Source organism: Lithobates pipiens, unplaced genomic scaffold, assembly GCF_037356315.1.
Source record: "Lithobates pipiens isolate NorthernLeopardFrog02 unplaced genomic scaffold, aLitPip1_a1.2 Scaffold_27, whole genome shotgun sequence".
NCBI classification, from domain to species: domain Eukaryota; kingdom Metazoa; phylum Chordata; class Amphibia; order Anura; family Ranidae; genus Lithobates; species Lithobates pipiens.
Genome location: NW_027507788.1, coordinates 43,155,825 through 43,183,734, shown reverse-complemented (window position 1 = coordinate 43,183,734; position 27,910 = coordinate 43,155,825). Strand labels below are relative to the sequence as shown.

Here is a 27,910-nt window from a genome sequence, read left to right as displayed (position 1 = left end):
AACTGTACTCCAAGATATTTACATGTAGGTAAAAGTTCCTTTTTCTTGGAGATCTAGTAAAGCTTCAATTTTTTTGCTGCTGTAAAATTCTAATTAATGTCAAACTAACTTTTTTGGTTTACCTGTAAAATCGTTTTACTTGGAGTACATCACAGGACACAGAGCACGTCATATGCATGACTACTTGGTTTATGCAGCCAAAAAAAAATAAAAAGTAGGATTCCCTGTCCAGGCATAACCCTTCCCAGCTGAGCTAAGCCTCAGTTTTGTAGTAAGCAATGAAGAGTGATCCCTGTGTCCTGCAATGTAAACTGAAAATCCTAATGTAGTCTAAACTATGATATCTCCAATAGGCCTGTTAACAGAATTGTGCACAGTGTATTCACATTTAAAGAGAAACACTAGACAGCTATAACGGACACAAATTAATGCAGACCTCTAGTAATGAATACATTTAATTTAAAAGTGTACTTTTAAATGCAAGCAGTGTAGATTCCTGAAGTTGGCTTATCAGCCTCTTGAAATTCCCCATACAGCAGAGCTCAGACTAGGAAAAGGTAAAGCGGCACAACCCCTAAGCATAGCCATATTCATAGAACTGCTGATAGTTATGTGCCTGGAAGTTAATGTCCCAAAGTGTAGTTTGTAAAAAATGTTGTATTTGACAATACAAGAGGAAATGAGCCAAACATTCATAGGAAATGTTTAATACAGCTGCTCTGAAAATACAATAAAAGTAGTGCCCTATTTATATATTTTAGTTAAAGAATTAAAATAGATCTGGACTATACCTCTCTCAAGGTTTTCAGAAATTTGTCACGTTTTTCATATTTTTAACAGAAGAGAAAATGGTGCTGAAGAAACTCCCTCCAAAGAGAGTGGGTGCAAACTTCGATCACAATACCCCAACTGACGAGGGCTGGCTTCCCTCTTTTGGTAGGGTGTGGAATAGCGGGAGGAGGTGGCAGTCCAGGTGAATATTTGCGTGCATGTGTGTGAGATATAATAAATATATGTATACTGTCATACTGATGTTTCTTACAGTCTTTATAAATATGTACTACCTCTAAAGTCACTAAAACATTTTGCTCTCCTATTATGAATACTTTATCTCGTTCAGCATTTGTGATTCCAATTTAATGAAAGGTGTAATTTTCATGTTCTGCTCACTGGACTGGTTTGAATGCAAATCTTTAGCACAGCCAGGCAACAATCATTTTTAGGCAATTCCACCATATTTTGAAGCTAGCTGAAAATCACCCATGTTCCGTAGAGAATATTGTGAGCCCACACATAAAGCAGAGCAAAACCACAATTATTTTGAGACCTTTTGTTACGACCTTTAACTCCCATACCTCTGATTTTTTTTTTTTTTTCTGTCTCCCAGGCATCAATACAGAAAAGAGTCTGGCAATACTGGCACAAAAAGGAAACGTAATGAAGATATGTAAATTTCAAGGCACTCCTTATTTGATACTGAGTTATCTGTATTTAACTGTAAATGTGATGTGGATATTAGAAGTATTTTTACAATGCAGTTTGCATCCTTCTTTAATTTTAAAATGTTACAAAATCCAGTGTTGACTTCTGAATTTTCCAGTAGATTCTTAAATATATTTTCATGTCATGTGTCCGTACATTTTGTGAAAAAGTAAACTTGATAAAGGTTTTATTTTCTAGATCATGGGTATTTCATTTTTTTTTTTACATAACATGTTTAATCCAATTCTGGCTTCTCTCCTACATGTTTATTTTTAGCTATAAAATTACTCAGAACCCCTAAAAAAAAATTAAAAAATTATATATAAAATGGCGGTCATTCCAACTTATGTCACACAGTACTTGCACAGCAATTTTTCAAAATGCTATTTTTCGGGGAAAGTTTTTTTTAGCATTAAAATTTGTGAATTATATAATCCAATTTGTTAAAATATAAAGATTTTGGGCCGAGTAATACGATACCCAACATGTCATGCTTTAAAAGTGCGCACACTCGTGGAATGGCGCCAAAGTTCAGGACTTAAAAATCTCCATAGGCTACGCTTTAAAAATATTTACAGGTTACCAGTTTAGAATTAGGAGGTCTAGTGCTAGAATTACTGCTCTCCCGATAATGTTCGCAGTGATGCCTCACATGTGGATCTGAACGCCGTTTACATATATGCAAGTGCTTTAATTTTACACTTTATTTACTTTTTTCCTATTCCAAGAAATGTAAACATCCCTTGTAATAGAAATGAAGCATGATAGGTCCTCTTTATGGAGATATTTCCTTTACCCTGAAAAAACATGAGTAAAAAAAAATAGGTGTGTGTGTGTGTGTGATATATATGTATTTTATTATCTATATATCTGCTTTCCAGGGGAAAAAAAAACTGGCAGTGTTTTACATCTGTCAGAGCCTGTAGTGCCGTCATGACATTATCCAGGTATCGCCACTTAAAACCTAAAAAACTTAATCTGACATCCTACGGGCAGGAAATGGTTAAAGATACCTTATAATATGAACTGCACAGAATGGACTTCCAATTATGTGACCGCTGAGAGCCAATCCCAGGAAACAGAACCCACAATGCCTCATGGACGTTAAAGTCCACTTAAAGGATGGCAGAGATGCCATTGTTAAAACATACATATCCATCAGCTATGATTGAATTTTGTGCAAGAATAATTTGTTTACAATGTATTAAGCTATTGTGCATATTCTTCAATATACAGTCAGTTTTGTAGCTTGCAGTCCTCACCAGAGGCGCACAATCTGTAGACTGCAAATTGCATATATTGCTTGGAGTTGTCATTGAAACTTAAATCTAAGTTTTAATTGGCAGTGGTTGAATGCCAGCACAGCAGGCTCAGATTATCTGTATGGCAAAATTGATTTGCACACTATACAACACAAATGGTATTATGAACATTTTATTATACACAAACATGTCTAACATTATACATAATAAACTTGACATTTTAGTCCAGCTGTACAGAAGTAGACGGGCACAGAGGTCTTCTTGAGACCAGTAGGCATTATTTGTCTATTCTTTTACATATCCCTGCTCTCTGCTGCTATCTGTCCAAAAGCTACCTTTTCACAAAGATGTCTTAAAGAGTGGAAATTCTCTGTTTCCATCCCAGGAAAGCCTCACACAGCCCGATTCTCTCAAGCAGTGCTCAAACTAAGTGTCACTTGCAAGGATTAGGCTGTGTATATAAGAAATGACCAGTGCCATAAGAAATGACAATATTCCCTTAACCTTAATATTTATGGCTGGGATTCAGCCTGTTGGCTAACAACATCCAACAAGTGTATGTTTATGGAAGATGGTTTGTTAGTGAAGGGGTGCCACTGTCCCTGAATGCTGGGGTTGTCTGTGTGTTGAGGTTTCCTGATGCGGATGATCTCCAGACCAGACTGGTTGGCCATTTTCTGCACCAGCTCTGTTATTTGCGCTGCAGTTTTGCTGTTAATGGCTTCTTCTCTGACAGTCCCATTCACTGAAAGAAGGAACAAAAGCATTCAATATTCATCTGATTGCATAGACTTGCCACTTACATCAATGAGTCTTGAATTTAAAAATGTCTGTTATACCAAAGGCACAAGATTAAAATGTTAAGATTTCCACTCATATTCTAGTTCAGCCTTTCTCAACCTTTTCAACACAGAGGAACCCCTGCTAAAAATCTGAAATATACAACTCATCATACATTAGTGTGATTGTTGGTGGAAAGAATGGTCCTTACACTTGTGGTCATTGGGAAAAATGACCTCCTTACAGATGGCTAAAAAGACCAATGGTGTCGGTGGGAATTTATCTGAAAGGTAGAATTGGCCCAATACTGAAGGAACCCCGATTTTAGAATCACTGTTCTAATTGGTGGTTACAATGCAGTCAGGACAGATTTAAAGTATAACTTTTGTAAGAAAATGAAATCCCGCTAGATCACTTCAGGCTGGCCCCCAATAAAAATAAGTGCCTATACTGTTTATCATCCAGTAACACATTGTCTCACCCTGCTCTACACAGGCTCAGTTTTTAAACCATTAAATCTATAGGTTTGGGTGCGCTTGTGGGACGTTATAAAAAGTCCTGCAACAGCATCTTTTGGGCAAGTTGGGAGCGCTGTAAATAGGTCTCCCAAAATGCCCCTGCCCATTGCAATGAATGGGCAGCTCTTCCAAAGCACCACGCTGTAGTGTGAAAGGGGTCTTACAGCACACACTCATTTTGGCAGTGTGATTATAATGTACGTTCTTGCTAACTATTTATCGGTAATGTCCTGCTTTTTAAAAGGATGCTCATTATGAGGCACACGAGAAGGGCACCAAAGGTTTTTAACCACTTCAATACCAGGCACTTAAACACCTTCCTGCCCAGGCCAATTTTCAGCGCTGTCACAATTTGAATGACAATTGCATGGTTTGCAATTTTTTTTATCATTTTGTTACCAAAAGCTAAAAAAACAAGTTTCTTTGTTAATTTTTTTGTAAATAAGTTTGCTTCTTCAATGAAGGGCACTGATATAGCTGCACTAATGAGGTTGCACTGGTATGTGGCACTGATGGGCATCCCTGTTTTGTAATGTAAATGAGGTTCCAGTCAGTGCCCATTTGTGGGCACTGATTGGCATTTTTTTTTTTACATGTGGATGGCCATGCACATGCTGGGGGCTGCGCTGATAAACAATCAGCGCATACTGGCTGGTCACGGTGAGCCGACAGGAGGGGCAAGTGTTGCAGCTGCTCTTAAACACTGCAGCCCCTGTGTATATTACTAAGCAGGTTTTATCTTCAACCGTTTTAAGCTTGAAGTAAAAGTTTGATGCTTTAATCGCATCCCTTAGTGTGACTAAGTATAACAGGTCGCCGTCCATTGGTCAGGACCCTCACACTGAGGAACAAGGAGCGAGGGATGGCAAATTTCTGTCTAGGACCAGGAAAAGGCTGATGTCTTCTCTTCCGCAGAACGTGAGGCAAAGTATCAAGCTCGCAGGAAAGGTTGTTTACAGTCACTCACTGAATTGGTCTGCTCCACATTTTTACTGCCAGTAACTCAGTCAGTCATTCGATGAGCCCACTTCTGCTTTGGGTTCACTAAAGCCCACCCCCCCCCCCCCCCCCATCTGTTCATGCTTTTCCTATCCATTCATGGATAAGAAAACTTATGTATTCTGAGTGAGAGCATGCAGATAAACAGTTTGTGTTTTTTTTTCCTCTGAAAAAGTTCTCACTACTTTTCTATGGAGGAAGGGTTTTATGGGGAGTTCCAGCAATTAACACTGCTATATCCTCTGTAAACAAACACCTGACTTGTCCAGTAGACAATGCTCATATGCAAAGATTCCAACTAGAGCTGCCACGACGAGTCGACGTGCGTGCAGGGCGTCTATGCGTCACAGTGGCAGTGCTTAGTATCTACCGCTGCCCTCCGTGCCGCCATCCCCCTCTCTTCTCCCCCTCCCTGTTGCCGTCCCTAGGGGTGCAACGGATCATCACCGCTCCGTGATCCCAACGGGTCACCCCGCTCGGATCGGCACATGCCAGGCGTTTACAATGTGATCGCTCTGACGGAGCGATCACTTGTAAACAAACCGGCATCATGATATGACGCCAGTTTCTCTCTCTCTCCCCTCTCTGTACTGAGAGGTCGGATGGAAGCAGCCATCCCTCCATACACAGCCCAATACTCTGCCAGCCGATACAATACAATACAATACAATGAAAGATGGTCAGCCGAAGTGCCATGCAAAAAAACTCTTGCCCAGTTTCCCTTATGGTGAGTATATCCAAAGAATTTCTAATGGGGAAAAGTTCCCCTTTTTCCCAGTTAAGTTTAAGTATTTTTCTTTTAAATGTGCTTCTTCTCCAGTGCCATCTGCCTCCAGGCAGTCATGACGGCCTCCACCATAAGGATTCAAGACGTAAACCTCAGGGGTAAGTCCCAGAGTCGAAAGGACCTGGGGGAGGTAACCCACAAAACAAAATGCTAAAGCCTTATGAAAAGGCACCCCTGTCACTCGAGTGTGTGTGTGTGTGTGTGTGTGTGTGTGTGGGGGGGGGGGGGGTGGTTCTACAGTTTAAGGGTCTGGCAGGAGTTCCCATCTCATTTTCTCAAATCAAAACATTCCCAGAGATCCAGTGAAAAGAAGTCTCTTTCTAGCTTAGGATCATCTCTTGTCTCAGAGTGATATCGGTGGTCCCCTTGGTAGAGCAAGGATTGGGGTTTTATTCAAACTTTTTTTTTTTTTTTTTTTTTAGGGATGTCAGACCCATTTTAGATCTCAAAAATCTAAACCGGTTTTGAATAGCTCTGCCTTTCAGTCTAGCTACTCCACCTTGAGTGTTTACAAAGGTCCTCAGCCAGGGTAAGGGCTCAAGGTATAACAATACCAGCCTACTTAGATCTTCTCTTCATAGATCAATTTGGTAGCTCGCTTAATCCAAACTTTTTTTACCGCAGATAGCTACCTGGAATACCTAGGTTGGATTCTCAACCTAGAGAAATCCTCCTTAAATCCATCAAGGAGATTGCAGTACTTGGGGCTGATCATTGATACAGCTCTGAAGAGGATGTTCCCCCCCCCCCCCCCCCCCAGGAAACGATCAGTTACATAAGGGAACTGAAGTCAAAGAAGAATCCTATTCGGCTTTGCATGAATTTGTTGGGAAAGATGATGGCTTCTTTTGAGGCAGTTCCTTATGCGCGCGTTTCATTTAAGACTGCTGCAAAACAGTATCCTCTCAACTGGGAACAAGAAGGCCCAAGCTCTGGGCTTCCCAATGCGCGTCAGATATCCAAGAATCTTCAAAAAGAGAAATCCTTTCTACCAGTTACCTGGAAGGTGGTAACAGATGCCAGCCTTCTGGGCTGAGGAGCAGTCCTGGAAGAAGCATCTGTCCTAAGGAAATGGTCCAAACCGGTGATGACTTTGTCCATCAATATTCTAGAGATTCGGGCAGTACGCCTGGTCCTCGAGGCCTGGATGCTCAAACTATGGAACTGTCCTATCAGGATCCATTCCAACAGTGTGGCTTTTATCATTCATCAAGGGGGCACAAGAAGTTGTGCGGCTCAGAAAGAGGGGAATCATATTTATCTTGGCAGAAAACAACATTCCTTGCCTATAAGCAATTTTCATTGCAGGAATAGTGAATTGGCAGGCGGACTACTTGAGTCGCCAACAATTTGTCCCGGGAGAATGGTCCCTTCATAACATGTTTGTTGATAGACGAGAAGATGGGGTGTTATGGATGTGGAACTCTGTGTCAAGGACAAGGGATCCGATGCCATACGAATCAGATGCCTTGATTATTTTTTTCCCGTGGGATCAGTTTTTTACTGATCTATGCATTGCATTCCCTCCTGTTCTGCTGCTTCCACATCTTCTTTGCAGGATCAAGCAAGAAGGGAAGGAGGCGATTTGTGTGGCCCAGGAGATCTTGGTTTGCAGATATCATAAAGATGGCGGTGGGGGACCCTTGGACCCTACCACTATGTCCAGACCTTCTCTCGCGAGGTCCGGTATTCCATCCTACCTTACAAACGCTAAATTTAGCGGTTTGGCTATTGAGACCCACATGCTGAAAGATCATGGGCAGTTAGCCTCAGTAGTTTTACTTTGGTTAAATGCTAGGAAGCTGACCTCCAGAGTCAAGAATCTGGAAGTCATATATCTCCTGGTGTAAATCCAGGGTTTGGCACCCCAGGAAATATGTCATAGGTAGGATCCTTGAAGTCCTACAGATAGGATTAGAAATGAAGCTGGCCTTGAGTACTATCAATGGCCAGATGTCCGCCATATCAGTCTCTTTTAATCAACCACTTGCTTCCCTCTCTCTGGTTCGTAACTTTATTCAGGGGGTAAAGTGGATTAATCCTCCAGTTTGGTCACCCCTGAACCCTTGGGACTTAATTTTAGTCTTGTCGGCTTATATAAGCAGCCTTTTTTTGGAGCCAGTACGAGATATTCCCTTGGTCCTCTTGACGGGGAAAAAAATGATGTTCTTGGTTGCCATATCTTCTGCAAGAAGAGTATCAGTGTTGGCTGCTCTTTCTTGTAAGGAGCTGTATTCGTTGTTCATAAGGAAGAGGCTGTATTGTGGCCTCATCCTGAATTCTTACCAAAGGTAGTACCGGGTTTCCATTTAAACCAGGATATTGTTCTGCCTTCATTTTTTTCCAGAACTTTGTTTCTGTGGAAGAAAGGTCACTACATTTTCTTGATGTGGTGAGAGCGGTCAAGGTCTATTGAAAGTGACTGCTCAGATTTGTAAACAAATGTTTTGTTTATGTTGCCAGATGGTCCTAAAAGAGGACAGGCAGCATCGAAATCTACTATTTCTAAATGGAATCGTCAAGCAATTGTTCAAACCCATGGTTTAAAGAGGAAAATTCCTCCTTTTCATATTAAAGCGCACTCCACCAGGGCTGTTAGTGCTTCTTGGGCAGTGCATCACCAGGCCTCCATGGCTTAAATCTGCAAGGCCGCAACTTGGTCTTCAGTCCATACATTGCCTTTGGGCGAAGTCTACTGCAGGTTGCAGAATGAGTCCTCTAGTCTCTTGGTGCCCTACTTTGTTTTGTCTCGCTCCCTTCAGTTGGCATCGCTATGGGACTTCCCACATAGTAACTACTATGGCTCTGTGTCCCGGGATCTATGATAAGAAAACAGGATTTTTTTTATAACAGCTTACCTGTAAAATCCTTTTCTTTGAAGTACATCACAGGACACAGAGGTCCCTCCCTTCTTGGTATACATGTGTATTGCTTTTCTACAAAATGGAGGTACTCCCACCAGTGGTAGGGGTTATAGAGGGAGTGCACTTTTTAATTTAGAGTGTGTCAGTGTCCATCACTTGAAGGTGGCCTATAACCCACATAGTAATTACTATGGCTCTGTGTCCCATGATGTACTTCAAAGAAAAGGATTTTACAGGTAAGCCGTTAGAAAAATCCTATTTTTCTATTACTGTGATGCAGTCAGGTGGACTAAAAAAAATGAAAGCATGCGTCTGTTTTTAGTTGTCAACGCTGCTGCCCATGCTAAACTGCCCAGTGCCAGAGTACAGCAGTCCACATCTTCAGTATCCGACATGCACCTGTCCAGTCACAACTACTGTGCTCCGACTGACAATACTAGCACTCCCTGAGTAATGTTGATCAGAGCATTGTGTAGAACTGCTGGAGATCCACACCATTGTGCTGTGCGAGAGCACTTAAATGTGCTGCCAGCTTAAAGAGTGTATAACATGGGCTGCAGCCAATAAAAGCCTAGAACTGCTTGCAACTTTCTCTAGATCTGCTAGGATTCATAAGACACCTCTGATTTTTATTGACGGCATAAACAATTTATCAGTACTTACGGTATTCCCCCACCAGTTTGGGTATTCTGCATGGCTTCGGATTCACATACAGAACAACACTGGGATTCTGCTTGGCAAAGTCGACTATCTTTTCTTCAATAAACTCCCTAAAAATCAGAGATGGAAAAAAAAATACAGGCATTAAATGGGTTTTCAACTTGCCTCATCCATAATCCAGAACACCCCCAAACATTCACACATTTTATATATATATATATATATATATATATAAATAATTTTTTTTTTTTTTTTTTTTTTTTTTTTTTTTTTTTTTTTTTTTTTTAGTAGAGATCCTAGAGAATAAAATAGTGGTTGTTGCAATATTTTATGTCACACTGTATTTGCGCAGTGGTCTTTTTTTGGAAAAAGTTACTTTAATGAATTATAAAAAATAACCAGTAAAGTTAACCCAATTTTTTTTTTTGTATAAACGTGAAAGATTTTACGTCGCGAGAATCGTGATCTTTTTATTCTAAGCAAAAAAATAAAAATCTTGATTCTCATTTTGGCCAGAATCGTGCAGATCTACAACACAGGTATCCGAGTCCTATGAATCCGTATGCCCAGGGAAGTGACAGGCTCTGCAGCGAACCCTTTCTCATCCAGATGAAACTGGCTATATAGAAGTTCTATGCATCACAAAGAACATAGCAGCAGTGACCGACTCCTTCTGCTGCCCAGGGGGAGTGTCTACGACAGTCAGTTGGTCTTGTGGGAAGCCGTGCACCACACAGGAAGTGTACCTGCTGCAATGCCTTTCAATACAAATTCAGAAGCATACCGTGGGGAAACACATATAATATATACATATACACACAGGAGTTCTGGTTTAAAAGTGCAGCATTCAGGAGTTCATTCAGATACTACAGCCAGGGCCAGATTAAGAACATCATGGGCCTGGTGCTGAGGATTTTGGTGGGGTCTTTTATAAACAATAAATAAAAATGCAAACTATTTTAGAGAGAGAGAGAGAGAATATGCACATGAGGATGTGTGGGAATGACATCAACGCAGCCTGGCCAAGGCAAATGACCAAAGGCACAGAACCCAGAAGGAAGACCGGGTGAAGATGGAAGTGCCCGGGGCCCCGCCAGACTGATCACAGCACTGGAGGGCTCAGTCTGACAATTTAAGTGTACCCTAATGTGCTAATATGCTGTGCATTCTTGTACATTATGGCATAACCTACCCCAGGGCGTCTAAAAAGTAGTAATGTTAGAAAAGTTTACTACCACTTTAATATCACAGGGGCCTCTCATGGGGCCCCCTACTGACCCTGTGGCCCTTGGGCAGTGCCTAAGTGCATAGTTGTCAACATTTCAAAAATATTTTCAGGGACGCTTTTTTTTTTTTTAAGTGCTATATTTGGAGTAGCTGACATCCCCTATGTTCCTCTATACATCACAATAGTAATTACATAATTAAATAAGTACTAATAATGGAGCAGAACAAATATGAGGACTGTGAGATTTCCTTTAGTTGAACCGACAAAAGTGCCCATTCTAGAGCTGGTAACATTGAGGATATTCAGTATGATTTTAAAGAACAGTTTTTGTGGGTAAGAGGCATAGGGGAGGAGTATGTATGGTATAAAAGTGGGAATTATGTGCAGGTGAGGGAGAGGAATGTGGACACTATGTACATGAGAGGAGTGCAGAGGGTATGGCAGAAGGCACTATGTACAGGAGAGGAGTGTGGAGGGTATGACAGTGGGCACTATGTACAGGAGAGGAGTGTGGAGGGTATGACAGTGGGCACTATGTACAGGAAAGAAGTGTGGAGAGTAGAACAGTAAGCAGTAATTACAGGAGAGGAGAGTGGAGGGAGGGTGTGACGGTGGGCACTATGTATAGGAGAGGAGTATGGAGGGTATGACAGTGAGTAGTATGTACAGGAGAGGAGTGTGGAGGGTACGAGAGCAGGCACTATGTACAGGAGAGAAGTGTATGACAGCGGGCACTATGTACAGGAGAGGAGTGTGTAGGATATGACAGTAGGCACCATGTATAGGAGAGAAAAGTATGGAGAGTAGGACAGTGGGCACTATGTATAGGAGAGAAGTGTGGAGAGTATGACAGTAGGCACTATGTATAGGAGAGGAGGATGAAGTAGTCTGGGAAGGAAAAATGTAAAGGTTTGTGGAAGGATGTTTAGGGACTGCGTAGTGGTTAAGTGGGCCATACATGGGTTGAAATTACACCAATTAAGCAGAGACCAGCCATAGTCGATCTATGCATGGTCTAGCTGGTTTTACACAAGTCAACCTAATAAGCGACTTGAGTACAACCAGCCTGTCAGGTTTTCCCCAAAACAATCAGTGCTGCCAGCTATAGTTAGCAACACTAATCATTGTATTCACTGGCAGAACACAATAACACTGCGGGGGTGATTGCCCCATTCACAGGTCAGCAGGTGAGAGGGTGTGTGGGGACAGGCTGGGGAGAGATACTAGTCAGTCCCTGGGTAGGCACTGGTTAGTATCAGAGCCAGATACACACAGGTTACATACGCCAGGATCGTTAGAGCGAGAGCAATAATTCTAGCACTAGACCTCCTCTGTAACTCTAAACATGTAACCTGTAAAAAAATAAATAAAAATTAAAGCATCGCTTAGTACACAACAAAAAATGCTAACTTTACTGTTTTTTTTATGAATGAAACAATTTATTTCCCAAAAAAAAGTTTGAAAAATTGCTGCGCAAATATCGTGTAACATTGCAAAGACCACCATTTTATTCCATAGGGTGTCTGCTAAAACAATATGTAATGCTTGAGGGTTCTGAGTCATTTTGTAGCATAAAAAAAAAACACGATGACTTTTACATGTAGGAGAGAAGTCTCAGAATAGGCCTGGGTGGCAAGGGGTTAATTATCATAAGTAATATACAAATAATTATTATAAGCTCTGTGAGTTCATCCTCTGTCTGCTGCAGAGTGTTCCAGCTTGTAGTTAAACTGGCCACTCTGTATGTAGCTTATGACAGGCTGTGCAAACAGCCCTGTATTTCCGGAACCAGGGCTCGATAAACGCCAGGCTCCAGGTCGCATTTGCGATTAGAATTAGCAACTTGGCGCCTGGGGCAGCACAGCTGGGGGGGTATCCTGTCTCCGTGCACACCCCCTCTCCCCCCCAGCGTGATCGCATTGGGCCGCGCCGCCGCCAGCCGGTAATTGAGGCCCCGGCTTTGAGGCCTTCTGCGGTCCCATGCTTCCTTCTGGAATCTGGCGCCCTCTTGTGGTGGCCATTGGTATGACAACCAGCAATGTTAATGAAGCTTCCCTTGCCTGTTTTCACTGCCCACCTATCTCCTTCCCTTTACTTAGAACCCCTAAACATTATATATATTTTTTATTCTAACACCCTAGAGAATAAAATGGTGGTTGTTGCGATACTGTCTGCCACACCGTATTTGCGCAGCGGTCTTACAAGTGCACTTTTTTTTGGGGGGAAAAATAATTTAATAAAAAAAAAAATAAGACAACAGTAAAGTTAGTCCAATTTTTTTTTTTATATTGTGAAAGATAATGTTACGCAGAGTAAATTGATACCCAACATGTCACGCTTCAAAATTGCGACAAACATTTACCCTTTAAAATCTCCATAGGCGACGTTTAAAAAAATTCTACAGGTTGCATGTTTTGAGTTACAGAGGTCTAGGGCTAGAATTATTGTTCTCGCTCTACAGATCACGGCGATACCTCACGTGTGTTTGTTTTTTTTTTTTTGTTATTTATTTTAAACTTATTTTTAATTTTTCCTCTGTGCTTTTAAAAAAAATTGTGTCACTTTTATTCCTATTACAAGGAATGTAAAAATCCCTTGTAATAGAAAAAATCATGACAGGTCCTCTTAAATATGAGATCTGGGGGGGTTCAGAAAGACGTCAGATCTCATATTTACACTAAAATGCAATTTAAAAAAAAAATGTTGCCATTTGAAAAAAATAAAAAGTCCCTCTAAGAGCTATGGGCAATGACTTGGAGACAGGTGGGGGGGGGGGGCGCCATCTTCCCCTCACTTGTCTCCATGTCAGGCCAGGGACAGGTCCAGATCGCAAATTTGTCAAGCCCTGTCCGGAACCATAGATGATAGCAGCCCCATATTTTAACCAGTGCTGGAGTGGGTCTTTAGCTACCTCCCAAATGTGGGGTCTCTGCGACTCCTGATCGCCGAGCTACAATCCACGAAGTCCATCCTTTTATTTTATTTTTTTATTTTGGGCAAATGGGCCTATCTTGAGAAAGGGGCCTGGAGCTGCAGCTCCAATAGCCCCTTTGTTAATCTGGCCCTGACTACAGGTACTACAATCCTTTTTTGCCTTTTACCATTTATCAGTGTGAACATACACACAAATATGTAAGGAGCCAACATCTCATGCTAGCAGACAGGAACGAAGACATAAGGCAAGTATAGATTTGAAGAGGCAATGTCATCCTGTTTATTTGGGGCAAAGTATCTGCCATGTGCACCTATCCCTCCTCTGCTGTAAGGAGTCCACCTTCCAGTTTCATGCTTCACCTGGGTGGACCACATCACTGTCCCTCAGGCCTGACCACTGTCACATGGGGGCAACAGAGCTGAGGGAGCGTTAGCAGGCACCATCACTGTACTGTAATCTGAAGCCTTGGCTGGCTAATGTACCTGCTTTCTGCCAGCTGTAAGCATGGCGATTGTTCTACATCATCAGTGACTGCAGACAACACTAATCCCACACTGTCCCCGATGATCAGCAAGATAGTCTTCAGGGGACTGATCAAGACACCTGGAACCAGTCAAGTGAGGACTGCTGGACCATGGATTAAGAAAATAAATATTTGGTATTAAATCCCTCTGAGACAAAAAGAGCATTATATTCTACATACGCTGGGGGGGGGGGGGGGGGGGGATGTGGCAGACATTTTGTTTATGGGCAAGGTTGGAGCTCTGTTTTTTAAAGGCTTAGTGCATTTTTCTAATCAGGATTCACGTTAGTCATATTTAAAGGTTGTAATATGGTCACATTTCTGTACCCCCCACCTCAAAACTGCCCAGACACCAGAAATGCTCTAGAGCAGGGGTCTCAAACTGGCGTCCCTCCAGCTGTTGCAAAACTACAAGTCCCATCATGCCTCTGCCTGTGGGAGTCATGCTTGTAACTGTCAGCCTTGCAATGCCTCATGGGACTTGTAGTTTTGCAACAGCTGGAGGGCCGCCAGTTTGAGACCCCTTCTCTAGAAGAATGTGTTCTAGATATTTGCATTCAGTGTGGCCATGACTGATGCATCATCCATTCACAAGGACGATATTGTGAAAGTCAAGACTACAGCCCCATGTGAATTGCACTGGGAGTGATGTCTAGGGCTGCAACTAACGATTATTTTCATAATCGATTAATCGGATATAAAAAAAACAACTGAAAAAGGGGAGAGAATATATTATATACACACACACACACACACGTCCCCCCAGTATAGATGACACATTCCTCCCCTCTCACATGGTGTCAATGACCCACCTCCACTCAGTGCTCCCCCCCTCCGGTGTCTCGGGTTTTCTCACCCCTTCATGGTGACAGCGGCTCCTCCTCGGTGTGCCGGGGTGGTGTGGGGCGGAGTCTCAGTCCGGACCCGCCACACGTGACTCGGCCGACTCCTCCAAATGGAGCAAAGGGCACCCCGAAGCCGGGAGATGGATGCACGCATGTGCAGAGCACAACCTCCAATCACGGCAGCGCTGGAAAGCGGCCCGGCCAGGCCTTAACGCTCCTGCGCTCTGCGGCGGGTCTATCGGAAGGCTGCTGGGTAGAGGGGGGAGGAGGAGTTAGAATCCTAAGCATTGCTGGCGGGACGTCAGCTGGGTGGAGATTGCAAGCAGGCGTAGCTGCGTGGTCATGGACGTGGTGCATGCGTAGGACACGGGAGGATAAACAGGATTCTAACGGACCGGCAGGGGTGCAACGGATCAAAAAACTCATGGATCGGATCGTTCCTCGGATCAGAGTCATGGATTGGATCAATTTTCGGATCAGCAAAAAAAATAACACTATCCCCGCCCCCCACAGCCACATTGTTTATTTAAATAAAAGGTATAACACCATCTCCCCCCCAATAAAATGCAGCTTATTACAAGCATAATAACAGTCAGCATATCACTGATGATTTGCGCCAAGCTCACCACCGATCAAAGTTCCTCCAAACAGAGTCCCGGGATGCCTATTGGCGCAAATCGTCAGTGATATGCTATGTTTTTATGCTTATAATAAGCTGCATTTTATTGGGGGGGGAGAGATAGTGTTGTACCTTTTATTTAAATCAACTGTGGCTGTGCCGAGCAAGTGGAAAGACTTAGATAGGATTAGATAATAACTAACTAACTAGTATCTAATAGATAGTAGTTAGTTATTAGGTTAGATTAGGTAATAAATGTAGTGGTACCTGCATAAAATAAGTTTTGAATGAGGGCAGGCAAGGCACCCAGCGTGACCCCTCCAGAATTCCTTCACTTGGGCTGACACAGGCTGAACGCCGCGCTGGGGGCGACGTCAGCGCGCAGCTCGCCGCCGCCGGGTGTACCAAAATGGCCGCCAGCGCCGAAGCCGCAGCCTTTCCTAAGGCCGCGGCCCGCTCCGCGGATCGCATGGTGCGGACCAACTAATCGATAATGAAAATAGTTGTCAACGATTTTCATTATCGAGAATATCGATTAATCGTTTCAGCCCTAGTGATGTCACTCCACTTATAGCCCACTGTTTACTTCCTCCAGACTAAGGATGAGCCGAACACCCCCCCGTTTGGTTTGCACCAGAACCTGCGAACAGACCTAAAATTTGTGTGAACTTGAACCCTATTAAAGTCTACGGGACTCGAACGTTCAAAATCTAAAGTGCTAATTTTAAAGGCTAATATGCAAGTTACTGTCCTAAAAAGTGTTTGGGGACCTGGGTCCTGCCCCAGGGGACATGGATCAATGCAAAAAAAAAAGTTTTAAAAATGACAATTTTTTCAGGAGCAGTGATTTTAATAATGATTAAAGTGAAACAATAAAAAGGTGTAATATTCCTTTAAATTTCGTACCTGGGGGGAGTGTATAGTATGCCTGTGAAGGGGCGCATGTTTCCCATGCTTAGAACTGTCCCTGCACAAAGTGTCATTTCTGCAGGAAAAAAAGTCTTTTAAAATCACTCGCGGCTATAATGAATTGTCGGCTCCCGTAATACAGAGAACAGTCAATGAGTGTTCTCTGTATTACGGGAGCCGACAATTCATTCATTGATAAAAAAAAACGTGGGATTCCCCTAAATTCAATTACCAGGCCCTTCAGGTCTGGTATGGATATTAAGGGGAACCCCGTGTCAAAGTAAAAAAAGACGTGGGGGTCCCCCTAAAAATCCATACCAGACCCTTTATCCGAGCACGCAACCTGGCAGGCCGCAGGAAAAGAGGGGGGGGGGGGTACAAGAGAACGCCCCCCCCCCTCCTGAACCGTACCAGACCACATGCCCTCAACATTGGGAGGATGCTTTGGGGGTCTATGACCCCTCAAAGCACCATGTGGACAAGGGCCTCATCCCGTAAAAAATGGTTAAATAAGACAAACACACTTTTGAAAAATTCCTTTATTAAAAAAATAAAAATATATAAGATTCCAGCGGTGGTAATCCATCTTCTGTCTCCACTGGAGGACACACTGCGGGGATCCCAGCGCCTGACGTTTCTTATATTAGGAGGGCGGGGCCACCCGTCACCTGACCCCGTCCCCTCTGACGCTAGTGATGGAAGTCAGGGGTTCCCCAATGACGTATGGGTTACCCCGCCCCCCTCTGATGTAACGGAAACCTGCATTACATCAGAGGGGGCGCGGTAACCCATACGTTATTGGGGAACCCCTGACTTCCATCACTAGCGTCAGAAGTGGCGGGGTCAGGTGACGGGTGGCCCCCGCAGTGTGTCCTCCAGTGGAGACAGAAGATGGATGCATGGATGGACTGCGCTGGACTGAAAATCACCCGTCGCTGGCCCCCGGAGAGATGATCATCCGTCGCTGGATAGCAAGAGTGGATTACCACCGCTGGAATCTTTTATTTATTTATTTATTTTTTTTATAAAGGAATTTTTCAAAAGTGTGTTTGTCTTATTTAACCAATTTTGCACCCCTTCACAGGTATACTATAGACACCCCCCAGGTACGAAATTTAAAGGAATATTACACTTTTATTGTTTCACTTTAATCATTATTAAAATCACTGCTCCCGAAAAAACTGCCGTTTTTAAAACTTTCTTTTTGCATTGATCCATGTCCCCTGGGGCAGGACCCGGGTCCCCAAACACTTTTTAGGACAGTAACTTGCATATTAGCCTTTAAAATTAGCACTTTAGATTTCTCCCATAGACTTGTACAGGGTGTTTGCGGCAAATTCGAAAAGCCAGAACAGTCCAAATTGTTCACTGTTCGCTGAACAGGCAATGTTCAATTCGAACATGAGTTCGACTCGAACTCAAAGCTCATCCCTACTCCAGACACATGATAGAAGGTTCTTTGTATAGATCGTGGGATGGGGTATAAGTGTAAAAAAAATGCAGAAGGAGCCTGTGTATTAGACCCCTTTCACACTGAGGCACTTTACAGGCGCTAAACATAGTGCCTGTCTCTCCAATGTGAAAGCCCAAGTGCTTTCACACTGGAGCGGTGCGCTGGCAGGACGCTGCTAAAAAAAAAAAAAAAAAAAAAGTCCTGCAAGCAGCATCTTTGGAGTGGTGAAGGACCGGTGTATACACCTCCGCTGCCCATTGAACTGAATGGGCACCGCTGCTGAACCACCAGCAAAGCGGCGCTTTGCAGGTCATTTTAACCCTTTTTTTCGGCCGCTAGCGAGGGCTAAAACCCCAAGTCTCCTGCAAGTCTCCACTTAGGTGACAGCCACTGTACTATGCTCAGTGGCTGTCACCTAAGTGGAGACTTGCAGGAGACTTCTATCCCATAGGATCCCTTTTGGGAACTATCTACACATGGACAACGGAGCTATATAATTAGTGTCCCCCCTGATTTATCCAGACTTTCCATAATAGTTGTCCATCAGCATTTCTTATTGGTTTTACAAGCCACCACCAATTGCCCCAAGGTTTCTTGTGTGAGGTTGTCTCCCAGATTGACCTAGAGAAGCTACATGAAGATGTCTCCCCGCATCCCCAGCTTTTATGCGGTCTCTATTCCCCTTTTTTTGACTATAAAACTCACACGCCATAATCTCCTGAAGAAGTGTCTTGTGAATACGCACAACATATAGAGCTGAGCTGTATTATGGCACACCGCCTCTTTCATTCATATGCTACCTCATCAACTATTGGAGAGTGACCCGTTTGGTCCCTCATTTTAAGTATATTACTTTATATTAGGGATGCACCGAAATTTCGGCCGCCGAAACATATCGGCCGAAAATGCCCTTTTCGGCAATTTGCCGAAAGGAAAAAACTACCGATAATTGAGCCGAAAATGGGGCGGGGCCTGGGACGGAACTCCGCCCCCACCCTGCCCCTGGTGCCGCCCATGATGGGGGTGAATAGCGCAGGACTGATGCAGCCAGCGATGCCCCTCTGCAGTGAAGAGAGCCGTCTGGTTGAATAGAGCGCCGGGAACATCACAGCTTTAATTTCAATAGCTGTGTGTTCCCCGTCGCGCGCCGTCACACACAGCCCCTCCCCCTTGTCCGGGGAACTTTGATAGACAGATCACCTGTCTAGATTGGACGGGTGATCGGTCTATCAAAGTGCCTGGACAAGGGGGAGGGGCTGTGTGTGACGGCGCGCGACGGGGAACACACAGCTATTGAAATTAAAGCTGTGATGTTCCCGGCGCTCTATTCAACCAGACGGCTCTCTTCACTGCAGAGGGGCAACGCTGGCGGCATCAGTGGGGGGCAACGCTGGCGGCATCAGTGGGGGGGGGGGCAACGCTGGCGGCATCAGTGGGGGGGGGGGGCAACGCTGGCGGCATCAGTGGGGGAGCAACACTGGCTGCACTTATGCCTTATTATGTCCCCAGTCTCTGACCACCTCCTGTACCATGTCCCCAGTCTGTGATGTTCCCGGCGCTCTATTCAACCAGACGGCTCTCTTCACTGCAGAGGGGCAACGCTGGCGGCATCAGTGGGGGGGGGGCAACGCTGGCGGCATCAGTGGGGGGGGGGGGCAACGCTGGCGGCATCAGTGGGGGGGGGGGCAACGCTGGCGGCATCAGTGGGGGGGGGCAACGCTGGCGGCATCAGTGGGGGGGGGCAACGCTGGCGGCATCAGTGGGGGGGCAACACTGGCTGCACTTATGCCTTATTATGTCCCCAGTCTCTGACCACCTCCTGTACCATGTCCCCAGTCTCTGACCACCTCCTGTATCGTGTCCTCAGTCTCTGACCACCTCCTGTACCGTGTCCCCAGTCTCTGACCACCTCCTGTACCGTGTCCCCAGTCTCTGACCACCTCCTGTACCATGTCCCCAGTCTCTGACCACCTCCTGTACCATGTCCCCAGTCTCTGACCACCTCCTGTATAAAAATATTTTTTAAAAACAGTAATTTTCTGTATCGGTGCTGTTTCGGTATCGGTTTTCGGCCTAGTGTATTTTTCATTTTCGGTATCGGTTTCGGGACCAAAAAACCCATTCGGGGCATCCCTACTTTATATGATACGTAGGTGGTGCGTTGTTCCTGCTTCCAGGCATATTTGTGAATAGCAATGCAATTGTCTTGTATGTTTCTATAATGTATCCATTTTTAATATATACCTGTGTTATGCCTATAAAGTCCATCATCTGCAAACCTATTCTTTAAAATCAAGTTTACCGGGACGTGGCATTATATACCCAATTCTCATATCCTCAGCACCACTCTGTGGTGATACGATCTCCGATCATCTTTACCCTGTTCTGTGAGCACAGTGTGCTCCCCAGGGGGACATCTATTGGCACCCTCCTGACACTGGAAGCCCGCACCGTAGCCGTCATTCGGCTATAGCATGGGTGGAAAGTGGTTAAAAAAAAATGAGACTTGCTAGTAGTTTAGGTATACATGGGCACTAAGACACTATAATACTGCAACAAGTGACACACCCTGTTATTTTGTTTCTGATTACTCTAATATATACACCAACCAGCCATAACATTATGACCACCCACCATGACATTTCAAGGAATAGACTCCACTAGATCTCTGAAGGTATGCTGTGGTATCTGGCACCAAGCCACCAGTAGCATACAAGTCCTGTAAGTTGTGAGGTGGGGCCTCCATGGATAACAATTGTTTTTGTAGCACACCCCACAGTATCTCAATTGGATTGATATCTGGAGAATTTGAAGGCCAAGTCAGCATCTCAAACATTCTTCTGTCCCTCTAACCATTCTTTAATTCATCAGACCAGGCTGCCCATTTCCAGTGCTCTGTGGACCAATTCTGATGTTCATGTGCACATTGAAGATGCTTTTGGTTGTGGACATGGGTCAGCATGGGTACCCTGACCATTCCGCGACTATGCAGCCCCATACACAACAGACTGCGATGCCCTGTGTATTATGACACCTTTCTCTGAAACCAGCATTAAAGTGGAAGTAAACCCATGGATTTAAACAGTTAAAAAAAAAAAAAGGGATGCCGGGAATGCTAACTGCACATTGGCTGTGCTCTCAGCCAAACTATCAAACCATCCAATGGCTGGTGTCATAACAAATCACATGTGCAGCACCATAGCAGTTGAAGATTAAACAGAGGCAAAGATGGCAGCTTCCTTGGCTGAAAACGATAGGGGAGTTTACTTCCATTTTAAAGGTTAAGTTCACCTTTGGAACATGGAACAGCAGGTGGGGATTCTCTCCCCTCACCCGCTGTCACAACTTAAAAACAATGCGGTCATGATGGGCTCTGTCCACACAGCTTTGTCATATATTCACAGAATGTGAATGAACTACAAGTAAAGTCGTCTACCGCAGGTGATGTCTTGTAGTTCTCAATGAACTGCGAGGCAACCGGTGAGCGTTCTTGTAGTGCACTGATTTTTCCTGCTATTCAGTAACAGCCTGTCTGTATATCAGAGGTACAGCCAGACAGATTACTGACAGTCTGCAGGAGCCTAGCCTTGGACCCACAATGTGTTTACAGGCTGCTGAGAAAAAAAAAAAAAAAAAAATTAATAATAATAATGGCACATTTAATTTTGCCTCTAAAAAGATGTGCATTGTTTTATTTATTTTTTGCTAGGAGCCTGCAAAGCATTGCACCCACAATCAGCATATCGCAGGTTTAATGCAGGGCTCCTGCAGACTGTCAGTATACGCTGTCTGCTCATACCTTTAGCCAATGAACTACCTAGAGCGCTCAACAGTGCCCTGGTAGTTCATTGAGAACTGCAAGCTGTCAGGGCAGTCAGTACTTGTTGTGGTCACATTCCCAGAACTCTGAATGAATGACACAGCCGGGTGGGTGGAGCCACTTTTGCTTAAATTGTGACAGCGATTGGGGGGGGAAGAAGATCCCCCCACTGTCTGTTACTACAGAGGGTCAGGAAAGAGGTGAAGCGGCTGCTGTAACAATAACATAATACACCCTGAATACGGGTGTAACACTTTACAAAAGATGAACTTGTCCTTTAACTTTTTCAGCAATTTGAGCTCAGTGGCTGTTCTATTGGATCAAAGCACACAGGCCAGCCTTCACTCGCCATCTGCATCAAATGACCGGGGCTGTCCATGATCCTGTCGCCAGTTTGCCGCTTTTCCTTCCTTGGCCCGCTTTTGGTGCGTTCTGCCCACGGCAGATCAGGAATATCCCACAAGAGCTGCAGTTTTGGAGTCATTATTACAATTTGGCCCTTGTCAAAATCACTTAAACCCTTACTCTTGCCCAATTGTCCTGCTTTCAACACATCAACTTCAGGGACAACATGTTCACTTGCTGCCTAATCTATCCCATTCACATGCTATTGTAATGAGATAATTCGTGTTATTCACATCACCTGTCATGTCATGGCTGATAGGAGTATAATGTGGGGTTATCTGATGGGCACACTGAGGAAGGTGTCAGAAGAGAAGTAATTATAGAGAGCAGCAGATACACCCACTGATGTACAGAGTAATAGAACATAAATATTACATATATACAGAGAAGATGTAGAAGGCCTGAGCACTCCTTCACATGTACTATTACCCCCCAGTGGGCACACAGCGGGTTACCTGGCTCCCCGGGAAGGCTGGGCATCCTTGCTGAAGGTAAGGGTGAGTCTCTTGAGCTGGCACACATATCTGCCCACTCCATTCTGCAGGACACTCGTCAGGAAGCGGCTGGCGGTACCTCGGGCTGTCATGGTGATCGAGCGCCTCTACGCAGGGGTGACCTGACAACTATCAGCATGTCACACCGCCGCCATGTTGTGTAATGGCAAGCCACTACTTCCGCTATACACCGGTGTTACGTCAGATTTGTTAACCCGTCAGAAATCGTACCGTAAGTGACGTTCCGTCGCCGCCATCTTGCTACACCCCGCACTGCTCCACAGTAAGGATACACAGAGAAGGGGGCAAGTGGACATCTTGTTATACCCACCGGAGTTTTGCATTTCACAGTTATTATTAGCAGAAAACTGAGCTTATAAGGTGAAATACAGTATTTAGAAATTAGACTCACTGTTTAGATGTTGAATTTTAAAAGCAGCGGCAAACCTGATGATCTCACAGGTTTGCTAATGTAACAGAACACTGCTGCTTTTATAATGCAACGTGCAAACAGTCCAATCGATTTGCAAATACTGTATTTCACCATATATGCTTCGTTTACTGTTAAAAATAACGTAGAAATGCAAAACTCCGGTGGGTGTAACAAGATGTCCTCTTGCGCTTGTTTCGTCACATATGGCGACCCATCACAGTTGGCTACTCGCTGGACTGCACATGCCATATGCTTTCCACCCGAGTCCAAATTCAAGCCCCTACCATCCAAGTGGACATAGAGTCTGATTATATTTACGCCGAGCGAAGCACGGCGAGCTTGCGAGGGGCCCTCTGTTGAAACGCATATGGCGGTGTCGTGCATGCGCACTCCAGCTAGTAGCAAAATGTGATGGGTAGCCGAATGAGACGTGACACCCCTTTCTCGTTGTATCGTTACTGTGGAAGAGTGCGGGGTATAGCAAGATGGAACACTGCCTCTCTAGAGCGTTGTAGTAGAATGCGAAAATCCCTGAGTACATCAAGTGCCTGCGTGCACGCTCACGCTTCTCATACCTGCACTGCGCATTTCCAATATGCTCCACTAGCTGGCAAGTCTGAATTTTTTTGAAGCCAGGGTCGGGGAACTGCTATAGCTAGACATGAGTTGTGTCCTTCTATTGGTACTTCAGTGTATATGATGGTGCAGTAATATTGCTTTTTTTATGTCAGTACCAAGAAAACCTTAGACCCCTTTCACACTGAGGCATTTTTCAGGCGCTACAAATAGCTCCTGAAAAAAGCCTCAGCTGCAAACCCAGTGTGAAAGCCCGAGTGCTTTCACACTGTGGCGTTGGCAGGGCGTCACAAAAAGTCCTGCCAGCAGCTTCTTTGCAGCGGTGTATTCACCGCTCCTGCCCATTGAAAATAACGGGGCAGCACCGTTTTACCGCAGGCAAAGCGCCACTGCAGTGGCATTTTGCAGGCGGATTTAACCCCTTTTCGGTCGCTAGTGGGGGTTAAACCCACCCCGATAGCGGCTGAATAGCGCCACTAAAGCGGTGCTAAAAAATAGAGCTGCTTTACCACTGACACCCGGGGTGGCTCGGTGTGAAAAGGGTCTTAGTGGGGACGAATTCAGAGACATTAACCTCCAAGTTTTGCCTAGTAATTACTGTGTATCTGCTGAATTAAAGGAGAAGTGTGACCAAAGCTATTTAGGTTATACCTCTCCTATGGATCACAGGAGGACAGTTCAGCAGATGTCACTCGTCCGGTCAGGATCTGCCAACAAACTTGGACTGGCTCCTGGTCCAGCCTGTCAGTGATCCGTTCCCCTGAGCTAGACCCTCCTGCCCCCTCCACAGCCCTGTGCTCCAGTGATCACTGGAGGGGAGCAGAAAGCCAGTGACTGATAGTCCCGGCTCTCTGCTCAGAGCGGAGGGGAGAACTGAGCAATCAGCAGTGTTTGATCACACAGTTCTCACTGCGGAGGGGAACAGATGCAGCATCGGATTGATGGTGCATCCATCTAGGTGAATGTAAATGTTTTTTTTTTTTTAAATCCCGAACTTCTCTTTTAATGCTTCAATTACATTGATGCAACCCATGTTCTGCAGGTAGAGGAGCGCATTCAGTTCAGTAGGCTGTCCTACCCATAGAAACACAGGTAAAGAAGTCCAGGATCCTGTTTTTAAGATCACCCTGCATGGAATCGCATACTGCTGCAGCACCACCATGCGGTTTTGTGAGTGAAAATCACAGGAGTTTTCCTGATTCATATAGTGCCACTAAGAATTAATAGCACCTCTGTACATTGACTAAAGAGCAGCATTCCCAATCCATGCAAGTGTCAAACGAACCTATAGAGCACAGCGCAGGCTCAAACTAACCTATAGAGCACAGCGTAGGCTCAACAAATCGATAAGAGAAAAAATTTAAGAAACATAAACCAGGAAAAAAAACGTAGACCCCGGCTTTCAACTGCTTCATATAGGCTCGCTAGAGATGTCCTTGGGTCTTACTACAGGATTCCATGAAAGTTAAAGATCCCAGAACAGGAAATGCTCCAGCTCTGTGCTACAGTACATTCTGGTTGGATTTGTGATTCTCAGTTTTTTGCTAGAATATTAGGAGGAAGGACACCTTAACTCTATTATGATAGTTTATTTTCTCAATGGAGATTCTTTGCTACATCACTTCTTGATCTTCACCCAGATTCCACTGGATTGGGCACTGCAGGGCTAGCCTGGAAGAGACCTTCAGGCACTAGACTGCATATTGGGCTCTTGTTATTTTGTAACCTGTTATAACAGAGCACTTTCCCAAGTCCAGAACTGTTGGCATTGACTTCAGTATTTGCCTTGTCTCCAAAGACTCAGGCTGGGTTCACACTACGTACGACCACAGGGCACAGCTGGGTGTTCAGTGCGTCCCGCTTCAGGTCCAAATTTTTGCCTGAAATTAGACCTGAAACTGAGACAAAGATGCACAGGACTATTCTTCTGTGCTCTCCGTGGCTGCCCTGGAGATGTGTGAACTCAATCTACGGAGAGCCAGTCACACTCTCCTGTCATGTGTATTGGATGTGGAGAAACCAGCATCCAATTCGCAATAGTGTGAACACAGCCTAACGCTGTAAGTGGGCCAATTGGGCTGAGCTCCAAAAGCGCATTGTTTGTACTGCTGCTTGCCTTTGAATGTCTCACATTCGATTGGTATTACTGAAAAGGTTAACGCTGAAGGCCTGAGTGCTGACATTATCGGTTGGGTGGAGTGTCACATGTTCTCTTTTTTGTCATTCAGCACCGTGGAAGCTGTTTCTGCTTTGCAATGGGCCACAAGGAACTTTAATCTCCAGTCTGCATCTACTCCAAAGAAAGGCTGGTAGGTTTGTTGGCTTCTATCTAAACTGGTCTTAGTATGTATGAATGCGAGTTAGAGACTTCAGTTGTAAGATCCTTTGGGGGCAGGAACTGATTTAAATGTACAATATATATGTACAAATTGTCTGTGCTATATAAATACCTTAAATAAATAGTATATATTGCCCATATAGTAACTTGGGTCACTTCCAGCCATCTAAACCTTACTGACTGGCTGTCTGGGTTGTGAGTACCTGAGGCCTTACCTCATACCCAGAACTTACCTTCTCCACTGAAACATGTCCATTGGTACAGTATAGAAGGCACGGTTACCCCCAGCTCAAACTACCATACCTGATCCAGGAGTGTTTGTTCTATACTTTCTAAAGGAACCAACATGTACAATTAGGTTACCCCAGGATTAGAAGGTCCACCTAGAGATGGAAGGCCAGGGAAAAAAGTTTCTTTCCAAACCCCTTTTTTTTTTTGCTTGGGGGGAAAAAAAAGGGGGGGGGGGGGTGGAATGTTACAGAACCAGCTCTTGAGGGAGCCTATTCCACATTTCAACAACTCTGAAGCCTGGTACACGATCAGATTATCAGACAAATTTTCGTCAGTTTTTTTGTTGCATGCTAGTCTGGATATCAAAAGTGAAGAGGTTACTAAACATACGAAAATTCTCATACCACCGAATTAAACTTCAGAAGTAATGTGTTAAATTGTTTTGTATGTGTTCTTTTGTTTCTGAGCATGCATAGTCTCTCTCTTACTTTTTTTTTTTTTTCCCCCAGGTGAAAAACTGTACTAAAAATGAAAATCGGAAATTGTGTTCATACAACAAAAATTTTATAGCCTGCACATCCAGTTTTTGTCATCTGAAAATTCACAATCAGCTGTTGAAAGCACCATACTAGCAATCCGAAAATCAGCAGATGGTTCATCAGATGAAAATTTACTTCTGATTTTCTGATCGTGTGTACTGGCCTTTACTGTGAAGAAAGCTTTCCATATTTGGAGATGAAATCTCTTTTCCTCCAGCCATAGAGTGCCCCTTTGTCCCCTGTGATGACCAGAAAGTGAATCTCCTAGATTGTAAGCTCTAACAAGCAGGGCCCTCTGATTCCCCTTGTCTTGAATTGTATTGTACTGTCTACCCCAATGTTGTAAAGCGCTGCGTAAACTGTCGGCGCTATATAATAATATTAACTCAACACCAAGTTCATTATATGGCCCACTTATGTGAGCTCCTCCATACCTCTTATCGGTTTGGTGCAATGAGGTATTCAAACTATATTATATGAAGGCCTTAATGAAAGATTTGAGACTTTATGTGAAGTCTTAAATTATTGCAACTTCCTCCAGGCGCAGCTGAAGTCAGACAAGCAAAAACCTGGAAAGTAACTTACTTCAAAAACAAAAATATGCATTGCTGCCACTAGGGGACACTGCAGGGCAAAGGCCACAGTTTAGATCACTTGTTGGCTCCATCTTGTGCCTCCTACAGTTGGTGTACTTGTTGTACAGTAGTAGATGATAGTTTGTCCGCTCAGGCCTTTAAAGTGATTGTAAAGTGTGTTTTTTTTTTTCTATAAAAATAGACAGAAACAAAACATGTTATTCTTACCTGCTCTGTACAGTCCAGATCCTCTCCTCAGATCCCACTCCTGACCCTTTCGCTCCCCCCCCCAGACATTAAATTAAACACTCACATATCTGTTTATGACTTTATGAATCTAAACTGCCACCCCAAATCAGATGTGCACTTTAAAAACTTGTGCTCTCAAATGGCTGGAGTTATAACTGAACACACGTGCAGCATGCTGGCAGTTGCCGACCGAATAGAGGCCGAGATGGAAGCTTCCTTGGCTAAAAGGGATAGGAGGGTTTAGATCTAGGTAATTAAGAGAACGTAATAAGCTTTCACATGGATTTGTTCTCGCTAAATTACCTAAAATGTTTTGGTTTATAGGTCTCAAGTATCTGGCAAAATATGTATGTACATATATATATATATATATATTATTTTTTTTT

At 44.1% G+C, this 27,910-nt stretch overlaps 2 protein-coding genes across 2 annotated transcripts in view; one reads left to right on the top strand and one right to left on the bottom strand.

Annotated features, from left to right (window-relative positions):
- CENATAC (centrosomal AT-AC splicing factor) overlaps positions 1-1,679 on the top strand; it is a 40,405-nt gene extending 38,726 nt beyond the window's left edge. Inside the window, exons 10-11 of the mRNA XM_077456902.1 lie at positions 841-973; positions 1,388-1,679. Coding sequence (XP_077313028.1) covers positions 841-973; positions 1,388-1,451 — 197 coding nt within the window. The 3' untranslated portion in view covers positions 1,452-1,679. The remainder of the gene's footprint in view (positions 1-840; positions 974-1,387) is intronic.
- A 1,221-nt stretch (positions 1,680-2,900) lies between these two features.
- MRPL43 (mitochondrial ribosomal protein L43) lies at positions 2,901-22,767 on the bottom strand. Its single transcript, XM_077456903.1, has 3 exons — positions 22,545-22,767; positions 9,356-9,462; positions 2,901-3,489 (listed from the first exon to the last, which is right to left on the bottom strand). Exons 1-3 carry the CDS (start codon positions 22,673-22,675, stop codon positions 3,257-3,259), a joined length of 471 nt encoding a protein of 156 aa, XP_077313029.1. The 5' UTR covers positions 22,676-22,767; the 3' UTR covers positions 2,901-3,256.
- Positions 22,768-27,910: the final 5,143 nt, after the last annotated feature.

Coding starts and splice junctions, on each gene's coding strand:
- MRPL43 (XM_077456903.1), bottom strand. CDS start 22,675: ATGACAGCCCGAGGTACCGCCAGCCGCTTCCTGACGAGTGTCCTGCAG. Junction 9,463..22,544: donor CAGCCTTCCCGGGGAGCCAG/GTAACCCGCTGT, acceptor TCTGATTTTTAG/GGAGTTTATTGAAGAAAAGA. Junction 3,490..9,355: donor CAAACTGGTGGGGGAATACC/GTAAGTACTGAT, acceptor TCCTTCTTTCAG/TGAATGGGACTGTCAGAGAA.